This window comes from Paroedura picta, chromosome 6, assembly GCF_049243985.1.
Source record: "Paroedura picta isolate Pp20150507F chromosome 6, Ppicta_v3.0, whole genome shotgun sequence".
NCBI lineage: Eukaryota > Metazoa > Chordata > Lepidosauria > Squamata > Gekkonidae > Paroedura > Paroedura picta.
In genome coordinates, this window is record NC_135374.1 from 42,067,743 (window position 1) to 42,086,763 (window position 19,021).

At 45.2% G+C, this 19,021-nt stretch overlaps 2 protein-coding genes across 9 annotated transcripts in view; one reads left to right on the forward strand and one right to left on the reverse strand.

The window, feature by feature from the left end:
• Positions 1-11,470, reverse strand: part of POU2F1 (POU class 2 homeobox 1) — a 127,769-nt gene extending 116,299 nt beyond the window's left edge. For 5 of the 8 annotated variants that reach the window (XM_077342263.1, XM_077342265.1, XM_077342257.1 and 2 more), the window contains exon 1: positions 11,352-11,441. In XM_077342263.1, the coding sequence (XP_077198378.1) occupies positions 11,352-11,409 (58 nt within the window). In that variant the 5' untranslated portion in view covers positions 11,410-11,441. Of the gene's footprint in view, positions 1-11,351 lie in introns of all 8 variants that reach the window. The other 3 variants (XM_077342259.1, XM_077342261.1, XM_077342262.1) reach the window with 2 other exon arrangements.
• Positions 5,494-6,873, forward strand: LOC143840666 (transcription factor SOX-4-like). The gene is given in 2 exon segments (XM_077344238.1): positions 5,494-5,764; positions 5,767-6,873. Coding segments are annotated over 2 exon segments (819 nt in total). The 5' UTR covers positions 5,494-5,601; the 3' UTR covers positions 6,423-6,873.
• Positions 11,471-19,021: the final 7,551 nt, after the last annotated feature.

Here is a 19,021-nt window from a genome sequence, read left to right on the forward strand (position 1 = left end):
AGAAGATTTAGAAAAATTGATTTATGTATTCCGCTCATAACGCTTAATTTTTCTTTGAACAACGTACTGACGTTAGCTCGGTTTCAGCATACTCCCTCACTAGCATTGAGATATGTGCAATCGCGCACTGCTATTGTTCATGCGGTGCCACTGAATTGCCGTTCCAAAACACGTGAGTACTACGAGCATTGCTGCGGGCAACTGCCACTCGTGAGATTGGTCAATCGCAAGGCCAAAATCTGGAACGGCAGCGGCAGTACTACCAGCAGATTTTGGAGCACGCTATGAATCAGGAGATTTTCCGTAATTATTAGGGTAAAATTACAGCGTAATATAACTCTAAGTTAGATTGTTGTGATATTGTACAAGTTAAAGTTAACTAACAAACAGTGCGACTATAATTGGTGAGTATTATTTATTTATTTTGTAATAATTATATGCGCTTTACAAACCTTTTCACTCCGAAGAACCGAAATACTATCGCTCCGCACTTTCGATTCTCTCCGCCGCTCTGTCTCGCTCTGAATTTTTGAATCATTTTTTTTCAAACTCGTAAACATACCAATAAATATAAAGCTTCATCCTTTATTTGTATTATGTTTTCAGTCTAACATTTTTTGTATTACCTTTCTATTCTGAGTTCAATAAAGTGTTTCATAATTTCAAACTTCAATATTTCTAATTTACCCCTTTCTTTAATATATTTTACGAAAAAGGTAGAAACATTAATACATATCTTTCTGTTTAATTGCTATTAAAATTGTTTAAAAAATTTCCAGGGGGCACTGAGTAATATTTTTTCTGGAAAGGGGGCGGTAGGCCAGATAAGTTTGGGAACCACTGTGTTAAAGGAACAGTGTGCTTGATAGATGCTCTGGCTGGCCCATATACAGGAAGATATTTCTCCATGCTGCAACAATTTACAAGACTATAAACATTTTGTACTGCTTAGTAACACAGCCAAATGCAGCAACTATGCTATTGTCACTAACATTACTATCCATATCATAAAGCCTGTTGTTGAAATGTTAGCTAATGGTAATTACCTTTTTCCATTATGTAAGTTGCTTTGAGAGCTTTTTCCTCTCGCTTTGTTGAAAACCAACTTACAAAGCACATAAAACAAATATTTGAATGTTGGCATTTAAGGTTTGCAGCAGCATAAATTTACAAACAATATATCTTGATTCAATGTTTCACTCCTTATTCAAAGACAGGTATTTCCTGAGGTTTAAGGCAAAAAGGGGGTAATCATTTATCTCCTGAAATTTGTTTGCTTTTCTTCCCAGGGTTTAACACCTTTCTGATGCCTTCATTCAATCTTTAACCGCTCCTGCGGTTAAATAAAATGGTAAGGCCACCTGAGGAGGATTTAGGGCAAGCCCTGTCCAGGATAAAAGAGGGGCCAATCAGGAGCCGTAAAGCGGCTCCTGGTTGGGCCCTCTGAGTGTCCATCCAGGGCCAAGCAGCCAATGGGGAGGAACGCAAAGCGCCTTCCTATTGGCCCCTCACCAGGACAGACCAAAATTCCATTCACCCAGCCCAGTCTGACTGCCAGTCTGCTCCTGACCACCAAAGGGAGAGGAGGTCAGTAGGGCTGCCAAGGGGGATGAGAACAGAGACTGCGCCAGCCCTTTTCACCTCAAGGCTGTCCTAACTGTCATGTCCAACTGCAAATTGCCTCAGAACCCTAACAGAGCTGGCAGGAGGCTGCAGAGTGCTCCCCATCCCCCTTCAGGCCTGCTGCGAAGGAGCCTCTGACAGCCCCTGACTGAGGGGAGGGAGGCCTTTCCAAGAGCAACGCAGGGGAGACTGAGGGCCTTCCTTTTGAGGGGGGGGGGGACTTTCCCCTTCTGCGAAACAGTTGGCTGACAGGGAGGCCACAGAAAAGCCCCTTTTCACTTAAAATACTGCTCTGGCCAGGGGTTAGACACAGCCAAGCCATGTGTCTTTCTTTTTTGCAACTCTGCAGGTTTGAGGTCACTGCACAGCGTTATTCTGCAGAGGAAACTGGCTCTTTTGTCTCCTGTTTCATCTGCACAACAACCCTGTGCAGTAGGCCTCAACATTCAACCCCACCTTACACACTGGACAACTCCTCACCTTCCTCTTCCCACTGCCAAGCTCTAGCGCCCGTTGTATTCTTGGAGACAACGAGCTTTGCCTCTAGTCTCTAATAAAATGAATGAATGAATAACTACTGGAAGGAACCTGAGGAACAAGTATGGAATAATTTAAGAGATGCACATTGAAACTATCAGTGTAGAAAGAATTTCAGTCAGTACCACAGGATTCAATGCAAATATGAGAATTCACAAAAGAAAGGAAGAATCTGATGCGAAAAGGGGTAAAACTGGAAGGACAACAGCTCCAAAAAACAAGACATAACATAGCAATAAGGGACGTAGAGGGAAGCAAAAATGCCCACAGTGAAGTTCAAGTTAGAAGGGTGGAAGAACAATAAAAGATTGTCATTGCACATTTAATGCAATGTCCATGGGATAATCCTATGCTATTTCAGACTGGACACTGTCAGCTACTGAGAAGGACTGTCATTCCACTTTTTGTCATTTTACCCTCTACACTTTGATCACACTGTCATTATGCTCTGGACACCAATCTAATATCATTTCAACAATACACACTATCTTCTTACTACCATGGGAACATCCTTTTGCTCTTCATTCTATTGTACCCTTCCTCCCTCATACTCCTACAGACATTCCATTGTTATAACTCTAGGAGCAAAGACAGTACTCCAAATAGTCCAGAATAGGTATTATCCCTCAGTTCAGGGCCCTGACGGAACCCAAACAGTTCCGCAGGGCCTGCAAAACGGAGCTCCTCCACCAGGCATTTGGTTAAGGTTGACCTGGACCATCGCTTCCAATTGGCCCTCAGGCCCCCCCACCTCCTATTATGACCGCCACTAATCTGCCTAGCGCACTGGGTACCAGTAAGAATTGAGCTGAGGCTCCTTTGCAGTTCTATCTTATTATTACTGCTGTTATCATGTTGGAGTTATTATTGCTGTATTGTTATTGCTGTTGTCACATGTGTTTGCTTATGTTATCTGTACCTGTTCCCTGTTCCCTGTAAACCGCCCTGAGTCTTTGAGGGAGAGCGGTATATAAATATGAATTAATGAATGAATGAATGAATGAATGAATGAATGAATGAATGAATGAATGAAAATTCCCCTTTCCCAATGTTCTGGTTCCTCATTATTATTATTATTATTATTATTATTATTATTATTATTATTATTATTATTATTATTATCTTTCGATTTATTGCCCGCCACTCCCTTACGGCTCGTGGTGGGTTACAACATTTTAAAACCCCCAATAAAATCCATTAAAAACCCTCAGCAACAATTACAATATAACATTATCGGTTAGCAAGCTAACCTGGCAAGATAGGCTAATCAACCTCCCCCTCCTACTACAAGCAGGTGGAGAGGGGATACTGATGGTACTAATCACCAATCTCAATCCCGGGTCCCGGGTCCCCGGGGGGGGGCATAGATGTTAGCCTCGTCCTCAACTGTAAACCTGGCGGAAGAGCTCCGTCTTGCAGGCCCTGCGGAATGATGGAAGATCTCGCAGGGCCCGCAGCTCTCCCGGGAGCTCATTCCACCAGGTAGGGGCCAGGACCGAAAAGGCCCTGGCCCTGGTCGAGGCCAGGCGTGCTTCCCTGGGGCCGGGAACGACCAGCAGATTTTCTCCCGCAGAACGTAAGGCTCTGCGGGGGGCATAGGGCGATAGGCGGTCCCTCAGGTATGTGGGTCCCAACTCGCGTAAAGCCTTGAAGGTTAAAACCAAAACCTTGAACCGGATCCGGGCAGCAATTGGCAACCAGTGCAGCTGCCTCAGCACTGGCTGAATGTGGGCCCTCCAAGGTGTACCAGTGAGGAGGACCCTGGCAGCTGCGTTTTGCACTAGCTGGAGTTTCCGGACCAAGGACAAGGGAAGGCCCGCGTACAGCTCTGGACGCCAATCTAATATTACTTATGCCCCTGTTAGTTTAGTCTGTTTTTCAATAAATAGCAGCAGTGGTAGTTTATGAATGGTGTCAGTTAACACACAAACACAAACAGTCTGTAGCCCAGTGGTTCTCAACCTTCCTAATGCTGTGACCCTTTGATACAGTTCCTCATGTTGTGGTGACCCCCAACTATAAAATTATGCAAGTGTTCTTTCACAGAAATTAAACCAAAACTGACCAATGGCGTGAAGATCCATTGTTCATGATTATATATAAATCGTTTTTCCCCCAGGGTTTCTCAGTTTAGTTCTGCCGCTTGTCCTACCTTGCCAATCTCATTCTTTTCCACTGCTCCAGACAGACAAACGTTCTCTTGATCTACCCCGCAAGGCTGTTCTGTGGATGGCACCACCCCCAGCCAAGCTGCTTGCCCTGCCGTGACCCCTGTGAAAGGGTCATTCGACCCCCAAAGGGCTCCCGACCACCAGGCTGAGAACCACTGCTCTAGCCAACCAACCCTCCATACCCACATTCTTTCCCTTGTGTTATACCACTGACACCATTCATAAACTACCACTGCTGCTATTTATTGAAAAACAGACTAAACTAACAGGGGCATAAGTAATATTAACAATTAAAACAAAAAGTGGATATACTGGACCCTAGAGAACCATTTATGTCTTTCTCACACTGATTGTGTTTAGATGCTTGATATTCTGCAGGAAGCTTATTCAGCAATGAGAGTTACAACACAAATATTTATTTATTTATTTATTTATTTGCCGCCCTTTCCTGAGGCTCAGGGCAGTTTGCATAGAACATAGGACAATATAAAGAACAAAACAATGATCATACTCAATTTAATAAACTTGTATAATTATATTATAAAAAAATCAAACTTCCAGAGCTATCATGACGTGTGGATTTGTAAATCAATAGTTTAAGGAAGTGAAGATTCCCCACCCCCCTTTACTCCTTGATCCTGTTTCTTCAGGATTTGGCACTATGTTTTTAGTGTTGCAATCAAGAGGAACTTAAAAAGGAGCAAAAGTTCTTTACTAGTTATTCTTTACCAAGATTCTAAGGACTGAGGGGGGAAAGTTCAGGGACCAAATGCAATAGCAAGGCAGTAAAAATAAAACTTGTAAGTAACAATTATTGCCCCAAAGCAGTGGTCCCCAACCCGTGGGCTGCGGCCCGCTGCCGGGCCGCGAAGGCCTTGGCGCCGGGCCACGGCTCCTTCTTCCCTCCCCCCCCCGAAGTGAGAAGCTCGCCAAGCTGCGAGCAAATCAGCCGCCAAAGCAGCCGATTAGCTCGCGGCCCGGCAAGCTTCTCGCTTCGGGAGGGGAGGGAAGAGAAGCTTGCCGAGCCGCAAGCTAATCGGCCGCTTTAGCGGCCGATTTGCTGGCGGCCCGGAGGGGCCGGGAGGGGGAGCCGCGGCCACTGGCATGCCGGCGGCGCAAACGTGCACGCACGTTTGCGCCCCTGCCGGGCGTTCGCAGCAAGGCAGCCAAGTTGCTGGGGAAAGTTGCGTGCCTTGTCTCAAACTGGTGCCAAACTGAGCCCCACTGACCTCCCCACAGCCGCCGCTGCCGCCGCGTGCGAGCCCCAGAGATGGTGCAACAGACGAACAATGCGGAGAACACGGAAGCGCTGCTGGCCAGCGAGAGCTCGGACTCGGGCACCGTCATCGAGCTGGGCATCGCCTCCTCTCCCACGCCAGGCTCGACCGCTTCGACCGGGGGCAAAGCGGACGACCCGAGCTTGTGCACGATGCCCATGGGCACATCAAGCGTCCCATGAACGCCTTCATGGTGTGGTCGCAGATCGACCAGAGGAAGATCATGGAGCAGTCGCCGGACATGCACAACACCGAAATCTCCAAGCGCCTGGGCAAGCGCTGGAAGCTGCTCAAGGACAGCAACAAGATCCCATTCATCTGGGAGGCGGAGCGGCTGCACGTCAAGCACATGGCCGACTACCCCGATTACAAGTACCAGCCCAAGAAGAAGGTAAAAATGGGCACCAGCGGGGCCAAGCCGGGCGAGAAGAGCGGCGGGGGGAGCGGCGGCGCCAGCAACGCTGGCAGCCCCGCCAACGCCGCCGCCGGGTTCGGGCAGAGGTTTCCTTCCCGCGCTTTTGCTCGGCACTGCGGGCAGGATGCCTCTTCCCCCGACGCCCCCCAGCTGCAGGCCAGGCAGGCACGGCAGAAGTTGTGGCCGCACTCGGGGAGGGTCACCGGGTCCCTGAAATACTCCCTGCCGAACGCAAGCGCGCGTGTGCGGCAGTCCACGCAAGCGCGCTTGTGCTTGGGCTGCCACGTGTGCGCAGGCCCCCGGGCCGCCCTCTCCCCGGACTCCGGAGCAGCGGTCCGCAGCGGGCGCAAGCTTGCGGACCGCTGCCCCAAAGAATATTTTATGCAATTAAACTTTTAATAAAATTTATTGATTAGTGCAACTGTCAATAGCTTCCTTATACTATGCCCTACTGTTACCCCATTCTTGATCTTAACTCAAAATACCCCCATATGGTGTTGTTTTTCACCAACATATATATTTGATAATAATATAATTTTCTTGGTGCTTCCAAATTCACAGACCACCATCTTCAAAGTGATGCTCCTATACTTGAGAAGCACATAATTATTCTCAAATTTTAGGGAATCATCTGATAAAAAGAAGAAATTTGAAAAGACAAGGAACTTGAAAAAATGAAGAATTACACTAGTCAAGTCTTGTCCAAGCAGTACATAAAAGCGCAAGTATCAACCCATCTAAGATAATATAAAAAAGATCTAATATAACATCTGACAAGGTCCAAGAGCCGTGCAAAGTCTTCTATGACATGCATACCAGTATAGTTGTTCACCATTTTTGCCCTTCATCAAACATAGATGGCATATATTTAAGCACTGAGCTGTAGTCACAGTCAGCTCTAAGCAGCCTCAGCTCAACACTGATTGTGGAAAGAGCTATCAAGTCACAGCCAAGTAACGCAAAGCAACTAACGCAAAGATGACAGAGGTGATTTGTCATTTCCTGCTTCTACATAACAATCCTAGAATTGCTTGATGGTCACCCATCCAATTGCTGAGCAGGGTCACCCAAGATCTGATGACATCAGGTTAGCATGGGCCACCACTCAAATCCTATTCACAACAGTCCTGAAACTCATTGCTAATCAATCTACTTACATAAGGGAAGGTTCTGTATTTCAGTACCACAATCAACACATAATTTAATTAATTCTCTACAAAACACCAAACGTTTACATCTATGTTTACAAACTTGTTCCTCAAACATAAGTTAACCCAAAGGTGTAAATACTGAAAACTGAACTAGGAAACACTGCCAAACCATATGGCAGGGTTTCCAAACCTGCAGCCACTCTCCCGAAGAGGCAAATGCATAAGCTACACAATTCAGCGGTGCTGCACTTACATATGTTATAGCAAGTAGGGCACTCTTCCCAATAAAATAATTCAGTTCAGCTGTACTCGCATTGTGGGAGTAAACAACTGCTGTATGCCTCCTCCAGGAGAGAGGTGCAAAGAGAAAGAAACTAGAGATAGATCCTGAATCTATGAGTATCGCAACACTATATATGCCACCCCAGAACACTACATTGCTTTTTGTATACCATATGGGTAATCTGACCGCCTCAGTTTCCTGGCATGCAATGGATGGAATTCAGAGGCAGCTACAGAACACTAAGTGGAACTCTACATAACTGGACCTACAGTTTCTCAGAGGTAGGATGGACACTCCTATGCTCTACAGTGCCGGTGGGATTTACACTACAAAATAGCCCTCCTCAAGAAAATCCCCAGGGGTTTTATGCTACATGCATAGTGTACATTGTTAACACAGACTTCTTTTAAACCCAATCCAAGATAATTATATTATGAAATTTGTTTACAGCAAGACTAGTATGATGCAGTTTTAACATAATTTTTCAAAAAATTACTGAAAATTAGTAAGTGCTTTTATCTTGAAAATTTGATAAGCAAGTTAAATAGCTTATCCATGAATTTGGATGTGGTTTCTCTACAGGACACAAAATCAAGATTTCCATATTCTTTAAGACTTATTTAGGACATTTCTGAATTACCTTTTCAGAAATTTAAAGTGGCTTACAATAAGAACCACAGTATTAAAACAGTCCAATTAATATAGAAATCCCATAGAATATAAATGGCATCACAAGAGCTAGAAACTTTACCAACCAATAGCATATCTTACCTGATCACACATTAATAGCACCAGCTGATTCTTCTCCTGTCAGTGCAATTAACAAGTGCTACCGCTAGTGTAAGCCCTCCCAGAATCATGTCAGGTTCATAGCCACCAATACTCAAAACAGTAATAGTGTGACTCTCTAAAATTTCTGATATATTCTGAGTGATCATGATCACTTAAAATGCTCATTCAGTTTCTTTCAAAAAACCCCAAAAGGGCTGAGAGAACAGAATAAGAAACACACCATAGACTAAGCGGAGGTGCTCACACACACACGTGCGCATACTTGTTATAATGGAACTTCAGACTGGTCAAATATCAGAATAAACCATCAATGAGAAATAAACTTCCACCCTACAGAAGAAACCATCAAGGTAAAAATGACAATACTAGTCTACATTCCATGCCACATAAGTTATGGTAATGGGCTACTTCCCTAGCCTCAACATGCTCAATGTGTTATTGAACAACCCTGGGCACACAAAACTATCAGATGTAAAATGAGCACACTGTAATTCTGGGTTTGTAAAACCCAGGCTCTTCCTAACGCCACAAAATCAGCATCTCGCAAGCCATCCTTTAAAACTTATTAAATTGTCAGTTACAATGAAATTTTGTTTGCAAGATGTGATGTACATTTTTATCATCCAGGATAAAATATCTACCGCCTCAGCAGTGGTTAAATTGCAGCTATAAAGGAAATTGTCCTCAGATAAATGGTTTCCCTATGAGAAGGTTTCACTACAACACCTAACTCCAGGCCAATAAATCAAATTAACTGCACCTTGTCTTCTGGTCAGTGACATCACCAGCTTGACCACATATTGTGAAATGGATGCAGGAACATATGTTTCTAAGGCATAAAATCATATTACATTTTTACCCAGTCAACCTCATGCTGCTGGTCTATGAAGTGGGCAGCTGAATTGTATGGATCCTCTTATGATGTTATGACTTTGAATTTTCTGAGACCAGAAAAAGACACACAGGTAACAACTTTAAAATCAAAACATTTTAATAAAATTCATAAGAGTACTGAATGTTCTTTATATCCACATTCTTCATAGTCATGCTTCAAGGACTGCTTAATATTAAACAGACAGACACTGGAAAATATTCAGCTGTCAGGTTCTTTTCCTCCACAGATTAGAGAGAATGGTCACTAATGAGAGCTACATAAATCTGTCAAGTTTGCTAGCACTGTATTAAAAGATACTACCTTTAAAATAATTAAAAGGAGAGCACCGAGTCCTACTTCAATATCACTGTTACTAGTCTTCATCTTGTTAAAACACATCCATCTGCTTTAGAGACCATATTAAATACAGAACCATAGTGTCCACATATCTCCTGTTTTAAATGTCAAGATGTTTTGGTATCACCTCTGTAAACAACAATATATATAATGTGGATTGCAATGTCTTGACTGTCATCCATTCCATCACTGCTTCATAAGAACTCAATACACAAAAGGAGACTAAATTGTTAGATTAAGTATACTATAGATTCTACAGACCTAAAGCTGTAAATGAAAAATGTGGGGCAAGGGGAATGTAGCAATAAAAAGTCAATCAGAACAAAGAGTGAGGACCCCCCTCACACACTCACACACACACGCACGCACTGATCTGCAAAGAGAAGCTTTAGAAAGTCCTGTTGTTGCTATAAATTAAAAATAAGCCCCTTATTTGACGCATGTGAGAGGAAAAGAGAGAAGCTGTGAGGAGATTTGATGCTGCTCATGCCCCAGGAGGGTTTTGTTTTTGCTGCCGGGCCTGGGAGGGGGGCATTTTGGTTATTAGTAAATAAATCAAGCAGCAGAGAGTGAGGCCTAAACGCCTGCCAAAGGAGCCAGGGCCTAGCTTCCCTCCCTTCTCTCCACGCAGCCTGCGTTTGATCTCAGGGCCCTGCTCGTTGCCAAGAAAATGTAAAAAGGCAAGCGAGCTAGAAAGAAGAATCATATTGAACCACAAAAGCACATGGGGCGAATGTAAAATATAAACACGGCATTGGGCTCTGAGTGGCTGTTATTAAAGGCCTGAATTACTAAACATGAGAGGCGGGGAAAACCAGGCGGCCATTTCAATAATATAAACCTCCCCGAATTAGACATTATTCAAATGAGAGAGAAGAAGCGGAGAAAAGGGGGGGGGGGAGAGAGACAGAGAGAGACTTAGAAGCCAGCACTCTCCGCGGGCAGCCAACCTGCCACCCCGCCACCCAGGAGGGAGAAAGGGGAACGAGGCATTGTTAAGCGTCCTACCCCTACCCCCCCCCCACCCGTGACCCGGCCCCCAAAGGAAGCTGTTAAGAATCCCTCCATGTCAGGGGAGATTTGGGAAGGCAGCTCAAGATCTGCCGGTGGCGGGCAACCCCCCCCCCCTCCATGGGCATCCCAGGAAAAGTATCCCCCCCCAAAAAAAAACACACACCCCAGACCAAAAACACGCCCTGCACGGGGCAAATCCCTTCTGGTCAGCCTGCCCCCACTCCCTTCCCTCCGGCCAAGCATCCCCACCCCGCGCACCCCTTGGCGCGCAGGCCTAGGCCTCCGGGGAAGTAACGCTGCCGGGGGGCGTGGGGGGCGGCGAAGAGGGGGGTTCCATCCCCCCACCCCACCCACCCCCCGCTCTCCCGGGTCCCCTCTCGGTCAGGCCCCCCCCCGCCCAATGCGACATGGGGTCTGCGGACCCACTCGGGGTCCATAGGCAAGCGGAGCGGGTCCTGCGTCCTCCCAAGAGGGCTGCAGTTCTGCCCCCCTGCCGGGCATTAGCGTGCCGCCCCCCCCCCACACACACACAGCCACACACACACTTGTGCGTCCAGGCTGCTTGTGCGGCTCTCGTCTCCACATGTAAGGGGTTCGGTGGAGGCGCGCGGGCCTAGCTTCCCGAGCGGGGCTCTGAGGGGGACGGTGGGGGACTGTGCCCGTTGCCCCCCGTGCCCGCCCCCGTCTGTGCGCCTCTCGCCTCTCCCCGCACGGCGGCTGCCCCCCCTGCTCCCTCCTGCGCCGTTAATTATAATAATCCTGAGTACTAATAAATTATGCTAAGCGGGGAAGGCGGGCGGCGGGGGGGGCGCGTGTGCGAGTATGAATATGAATATGTAAAATGCAGTAATGATTACCTGCCGCCACCGCCGCCGCCGAACTCTCATCTTGACTCGCTGCTCCTCCGTCCGCCATTTTGAATATTTTAATCAAAATCGGCCGCCCGATAAACCCTCCCTTGCTCGCCCGCTCCCTGGCTGTCCCCTCCCGCCTCGCCCGCTCTTTGCGCAGGCGCCGGCCCTCGTTCCCTCCCCCTCCCTTCTAGCCTCACGCAGGAGGTGCGCATGAGCGCTTCCCCCCCCCCCCCCGTTTCAGAGGCTTCCGCTATGCGGGCCGGGCCCGGCGAGGAGGGAGACTCGGGGTCGGCGGCACCTCCGGGCACTGCAGACGGTTCTTCCCCGCCGGGACAAACGAGGAAGCTTCGGGAGGGGGAGGGGGAGGGGAGTTCCGCACGAATGGATTTCCCAAAAGCAAAAGGGTGCGCGATTCGGTTTTTAAATAGGGTCGCCCACTTGTCGGCCTGCTCTAGGTTTGAGCCCCCTCGGTCTGTGGGATCCTTCGTTCCCAAGAGACCAGCGCCCCGCTTGGGGAAGCTTTGAGCGAAGGTACCGTGTTTATGCTCCCCCTGCGCAAGGGAGGGGGAGACCCTGGGCCGCTCTCTTGCGCCCCTCCCCTGCTTAATTATTTGCCCGCGTCTAGCACGATCCAGAGCATGAGACCCTGAGGCCACATCCCCCTGCTTGTGCCATCGGAAATGAACCCCCATCTATGCCGCTGGGTTCGCTTGGCAATTGCCCTACACATTTCTCTCTCAGGTCCTGCTATTATAAAACTGTGCTAGCAACCTTTACTGCATTGTTTCTCGGCCTCAGCTCAAGCTTAAGGGTAACAATGCTGGGCTACTGGCTCACAGGGTTGTATATGACCAAAGTTTGACTCCAGTGTTACTTTTAAGACCAACCAAGTTTAATTCTGGGCATAAGCTCTCCTGTGCAGGCACACTTCTTCAGAAGACACGCTCTCCGCTGTGCAGAACTAACCTTAAATATCAGGAGGATGATAATGATACGGCTGTTATCAGCCATTCTCTGCGTCTCTCAAAACTGTGAGGATAATAATGCCAAACCCTTCACTTCTAAGGTACTTTGTGCTCTGTCAGATCTACACACACTGTCTCCACTAAAGGGAGAATGCTGATTCACAAATTATTTCTTCTAACCTAGGAAGAGTTTATGGAGCAATTTTTAGAAAACCTCAGCAGGAGCATTTCCCCTATGCATGAGATCTGAAACAGAACAAACTTCTGCTTGTGATTTGTTGTGTGTTTTGTGGGGTATCTGGGTTTGGATAGGATGCTGTCAAACCGCCCCAATGATTGCAAAACACAGCCTGTCTAGTTGCCTCTTATTGACAGCTGTCACTGTTAACCCCATAACAGGAGCTGTCCAAGGATTTTAAAAAACACACAACTGAAAGTCTTACCTTGAAAACAAAAGAACCCTCCCCCCCTTGCTATTCCCCCCAAGAGGATCATGTTTTATAAAATCATATGGCAAAATCCCACCATTGCTCCTGCATTTCCTTCTATAGTGCAAATAGCCACACACTTTTGATGGACAGAGGGATCTTTGGCAGGGGAAAAACAGGTCCTATTGCAGTGATGTCCATTTGAATAAACAAGTGCAGTTCTTGGGCTCTTTTAAAGAAGCTGTATTCCTGGATTCATTATCCTGTGCACCTCTTTCAGTATGAATTTCACAGACACTAGAAAAACATTAAGCACATGGTGTGTATTTGTAAAATTTAAATAATTATACATGTGAATGCACATATATGAACACATGAAGCTGCTTTATTTATTTATACTTTATATCTTTTAATTTTTCGACTGCCACTCCCAGACTCAACCGGCTCGTGGCAATTTACAGAAAATCATACTGAGTTAGGTCCTTGATCCATCAAGGTCAGTATTGTGATTTCAGACTAGCACTGGCTCTCTACTGTCCCAGGTAGAAGCCTTTCAGATCTCCTATCTGATCCTTAAGGAGGAGCCCTTATATGAACTTTAGACTCTTCAGAGAGTTCACAAACCTTATAGGAGAAATCTTTGCAACATCCCTCAAAGGTAGTTCCATACTAGTTGCGCATATCCCATCTTTTCTCCATGATGGCACTTCAAGCAGCACATACACGGAATCCTACTGAGACTTCCAGCCAGAAGTTGGCCAGACTCAGAGGCTCAGCTTCATCTTTTGTCTTGTGCTACAGAAAAAGGACTGGGATTGTGATATAGTGGCCCAAACACTGTTGACTGAGATCATAGCAGCGATGTGATTGATTGACTGAGAAATCTGAGCCCTTTGTAAGCTCAGTCAAAGTCTGTTACAGCAGTTTACATCAAAAATAATACACTGGCTGTACAGGTGTGAAGGTAGTCCTTTAAATTCCATTTTTAAAATACATCTTTCATTATAATAATCAACCAGAAAATGATTCTAGTAAGCAGCAAGTGATCAGGTTGGCTTCTACAAAATACTAGTCATAAGATTATGTGAAAGACAAGTGTTCTGCAGGTACAAAGTGAAATTAATCCTCCAGGAATAGAAAAGGAATAGAAAAGTGAAATAATAGAACATTCCATTCTCTTTAGAGGTGGTTGAATGAATAGTGGCCTGTTATATCTTTACAGAAAACCTCATTCAGAAAATAAATTCACTCTTCTCTGAAGATACTCATAATGGTTTATCTATGCTCACAGACAGTATAAAGCTCTGCATGCCTGCAACATTTTTTTCTCTTTTCCCCTAATACAGGTTAAACTTGACTGACAGGGAATGAAACAGCTAGGTTTGTCAGCCTCCAGGTGAGGCCTGGAGATCTTCCAGAATTACAAGTGATCTCCAGACTTCAGAGATCAGTTCCCTTGAAGGATGGATTCTCTGGCAGTATACATTACCGAGGTCCCTTCTCTCCCCAAACCCTGCCATCCCTAGGCACTACCCTCAAATTCCCAGGAATCATTTAACATAAACATCTAACAAATAATGCCCGCCCCTTGAGAAAACACTCCCACGTTTCCAACTATCTGGCAGTAGACCTATTCCAAGGGGTGGCACTAGAAATATTAGCTGGAATTGAGTTGATGTTGGTGTTAATTAGATGATTGAAAATGGTTTATTGTATTATTTTAATTATCAACTGTCATTCTTGTGTATATTATTTGTGCAGGATCTATTCCCAAATAATGAGAAGAAAAGGGTAGCAAAACAGTTATAGTTCCCACAAAATGAAATAATGTCAAGATTATGATGATTGGCACAGTGGCAGTAGAAACAAGCCAGAGGCCATGTTACATAACTGGATCGTGGATAGGATTACCAACTCTGGGTTGGGAAAAACCAAGAAACTTTGGGGGTGGAGCTGGGAGTGGGTGGGATTTGGGGCGGGAAGGGCCCTTCGTGGAGTATAATGTTATGGAGTCCATCCTCCAAAGCAGCCATTTTCTCCAGGGGAACTGATCTCTGTTGCCTAGAGTTGAGCTATAATTCTAACCATTTCCAGGCTCCACCTGGGGACTGGCATCCCTAGACCACAAATAAATTAAATTGCGAGTCATAAGACTCACAAGCCAACAAGTGGCGAGGGTGTACTGTACAAACCAAATCTGAGACCAGTGGCACCATGAAGACCAATGAAGTTCTACTCTGGATATAAGCTTTCTTCAGATACATTGAAACAGAAGTCGCAAATCATTACATATAGATAGGAGGAGGATGTTGTCCAAAAGGGCCAAGATGGACTCAAACTTTGTTCTGCAGATTCACGGTACATGTGTGACCCCCCCCCCCACACACACACACAACTGAATTCATGGAAGAGGACTGTTTTAGTAACATGACATCATCAAGTGGTGATGTGAACAGGAAGGGATGCTAAACAGTATCAAAAAGGATATCCTAAAGCTAGAATTAGTGCAGAAAAGGCACATTTATGAAATGAAAACCTAAATGATTTTTTTTTGGGGGGGGGGTAGTTTAGAAAACAAGATCATGGGAAACATGATAAGATTTACAAAATCACACGGAGCCTGGGAACCCTAGAGGCTGGCAACCTTTCACTGTCACCTAGAAAGGGACTGATTAGGGTTACCAGGGCTGAATCTGCACTTTCCTTGTTTATTCCATTGTGGATCCTGCTGAATCGAGATCAATTTGAACTTGGGTATTCCTCTCTCTCTCCCCTGCTCCCCATTGAAACAGAAAAGTGCTATCACATGCTTAGGGAGGCTCAGAAGGGGAGGGGGAGTCAAGCACAACAGGAGCCTCTTGAACGAGGGGGGTGGGAGAGGATCGGACACAGCAGAGGGGGAGGGGGAAACAGGCAGCAAACCTCTACCAACAAAAGTTAAGGTTTCTACTGAGAGAAAATTGGGGCTTCCTCTTTAAGAAAAGCTTGGCAGCCTTGGCCAATCAGAGCTTCTCTATCACAGAGTCAGCCCTGGCCAATCAGGGCTTCTTTACCACGGGTCTGCTTCAAATGCACAGCAGCTGGAGTTCCTTATGGCTTCTCAATCCGATTCTCAAAATTGTTGTTGTTATGTGCGAAGTCGTGTCCAACCCATCGCGACCCCATGGACAATGATCCTCCAGGCCTTCCTGTCCTCTACCATTCCCCGGAGTCCATTTAAGTTTGCACCTACTGCTTCAGTGACTCCATCCAGCCACCTCATTCTCTGTCGTCCCCTTCTTCTTTTGCCCTCGATCGCTCCCAGCATTAGGCTCTTCTCCAGGGAGTCCTTCCTTCTCATGAGGTGGCCAAAATATTTGAGTTTCATCTTCAGGATCTGGCCTTCTAAAGAGCAGTCAGGGCTGATCTCCTCTAGGACTGACCGGTTTGTTCGCCTTGCAGTCCAAGGGACTCGCAAGAGTCTTCTCCAGCACCAGAGTTCAAAAGCCTCAATTCTTTGACGCTCGGCCTTCCTTATGGTCCAACTTTCGCAGCCATACATTGCAACTGGGAAGACCATAGCCTTGACTAAACGCACTTTTGTTGGCAGGGTGATGTCTCTGCTTTTTAGGATGCTGTCTAGATTTGCCATAGCTTTCCTCCCCAGGAGCAAGCGTCTTTTAATTTCTTTGCTGCAGTCCCCATCTGCAGTGATCTTGGAGCCCAGGAAAATAAAATCTGTCACTATCTCCATTTCTTCCCCTTCTATTTGCCAGGAATTGAGAGGGCCGGATGCCATGATCTTTGTTTTCTTGATGTTGAGTTTCAAGCCAACTTTTGCACTCTCCTCCTTCACCCGCATCAACAGGCTCTTTAGTTCCTTTTCACTTTCTGCCATTAGAGTGGTATCATCTGCATATCTGAGGTTGTTGATATTTCTCCCTGCAATCTTGATCCCAATTTGTGACTCCTCTAATCCCGCATTTCTCATGATGTGCTCTGCATACAAGTTAAATAGGCAAGGCGACAGTATACAGCCTTGCCGAACTCCTTTCTCAATTTTGAACCAGTCAGTGATTCCATGTTCAGTTCTCACTGTTGCTTCTTGACCTGCATATAAATTTCTCAAGAGACAAATAAGATGCTCTGGTATTCCCATCTCTTTAAGAACTTGCCACAATTTGTTGTGCTCCACACAATCAAAGGCTTTAGCATAGTCAATGAAGCAGAAGTAGACGTTCTTCTGGTACTCCCTAGCTTTCTCCATGATCCAGCGTATGTTGGCAATTTGATCTCTAGTTCCTCTGCCTCTTCGAAATCCTGCCTGTACTTCTGGAAGTTCTCGGTCCACATATTGCTGGAGCCTAGCTTGTAGGATTTTGAGCATAACTTTGCTCGCATGAGAAATTAGTGCAATGGTGCGGTAGTTTGAACATTCTTTGGAATTGCCCTTTTTTGGGATTGGAATGTAAACTGACCTTTTCCAATCCTGTGGCCATTGTTGAGTTTTCCAAATTTGCTGGCATATTGAGTGTAGCACTTTTACTGCATCGTCCTTTAAGATTTTGAATAGTTCAACTGGAATGCTGTCACTACCACTAGCTTTATTGTTGCTCAGACTTCCTAAGGCCCATTTGACTTCACATTCCAGGATGTCTGGCTCCAGGTCAGTAACTACCCCATTGTGGTCATCAGGGATGTTAAGCTCGCTCTTGTATAGTTCTTCTGTATAATTTTGCCACCTTTGTTTAATCTCTTCTGCTTCTGTGAGGTCCCTACCATTTTGGTCCCTTATCATACCCACCTTTGCATGAAACGTTCTCTTCATATCTCCAATTTTCTTGAAAAGATCTCTGGTCCTCCCCATTCTATTGTTTTCTTCTATTTGTTTGCACTGTTCATTTAAGAAGGCATTTAAGAAGGCAAAATATTGAGGGTTAAAAGCATTCTAAGATATTCCAGGATAAAGGTAGGGTCACTCCAGATCAATCATGCTAGTTGCAGAGGGAAAATTTAAATTGGACAAAATCAAAATGGAAATCGCATTCAGTGGAGATGGCAGGGACTGAATTGACCTGGGATTGGAATAAAAGCTCCGTGCAGCTTACACCCAGGTCTCCCCTGGTTAACAGCAAGGGGTGGAAGCTGGCTGATAGAGGGATCAAATAGGAGAACTATTACCTTCACAGCCTGTCTGATCCTGAACTTCCCAGATTCAGAGCTTCCTGGTTACTTATATTAGACTGAGCATTACTTCCAAATCTTAGGATACATTTAGTACAACTTTGGTTACAAGACTTCATTTTATATACGGTATCTATTTCTGGGCACCAGAGTTTGGAAAGGGCACTAATACACTTGGAAGGATTCAATAAAAAACTATTAAAATTTACAAATCTTGTAGAGAAATCATATGAAGAAAGAGTGAGTTAGCTCAGCAGGTTGAATGTAGCCTAAACAAACATACCAAGCATACCAAAAATCAAAAGATTAAGCTGAGAAGGTAAATAGATTTGTTTTTGAATACTTATTTTTAAAAAGCCAGAAAGAGAGGGACGGTTTCCATTATGATATGTTATTGTTAGTATTTTATTTATTTAGTAATTTACATTTGGCTTAAAACTAGTTTATGTTTAAAACTGCTTCATGCAATGGGGCTTACAAAATCTGAAACACATAGGAATCCTAGGCAGAGTTGGTTTAGGCAGCATGCAAACAGCTGATCCAATCTATATAATTTCTCCAGCAGCATTTAATTACTTTCACTCCTTCCAAATTTGTCAGCATCCTTTCTTACTCTAGTGCTCAAAATTGGGCATAGTACATACAATGAAGACCATTGCTTTCAGTGGACTTTGAACAGTATGAAATATTTTAGGACTTCATTGTTAAGCACATGCACATACATGCACTCAGATACAACCCCCTCCCCCCCCCCAAAAAAAAGAAAAACAGGTTTGCATAAAATCCTAGCTGAAGGCCTTCCAGAACAGACTACCAGAAAATCTATTGTGAGAGGTTACTCTGAAGTTCCCGGGGGAGCGAGTTTAACAACTGAGTGGTGATGGCTGAGAAATGTTTAGGAAGGATCTTGCCAGGATGCAAGATAATGAGTATTCTCCCAGCACAACTGATCCAACCGATTTCAAAGCACAGGCAAAAACAAATGGTTGGAGATGATACTTTGAAACCAAGTTGTTCAAAAGTCAGGTCTGGAAAAATGTTGGAAGCCAATATAAAAGGTATAAGATTGGCTTAAGCATGCTAATTGCAGTGAGACTCTTTTATCATGCTGATTGCT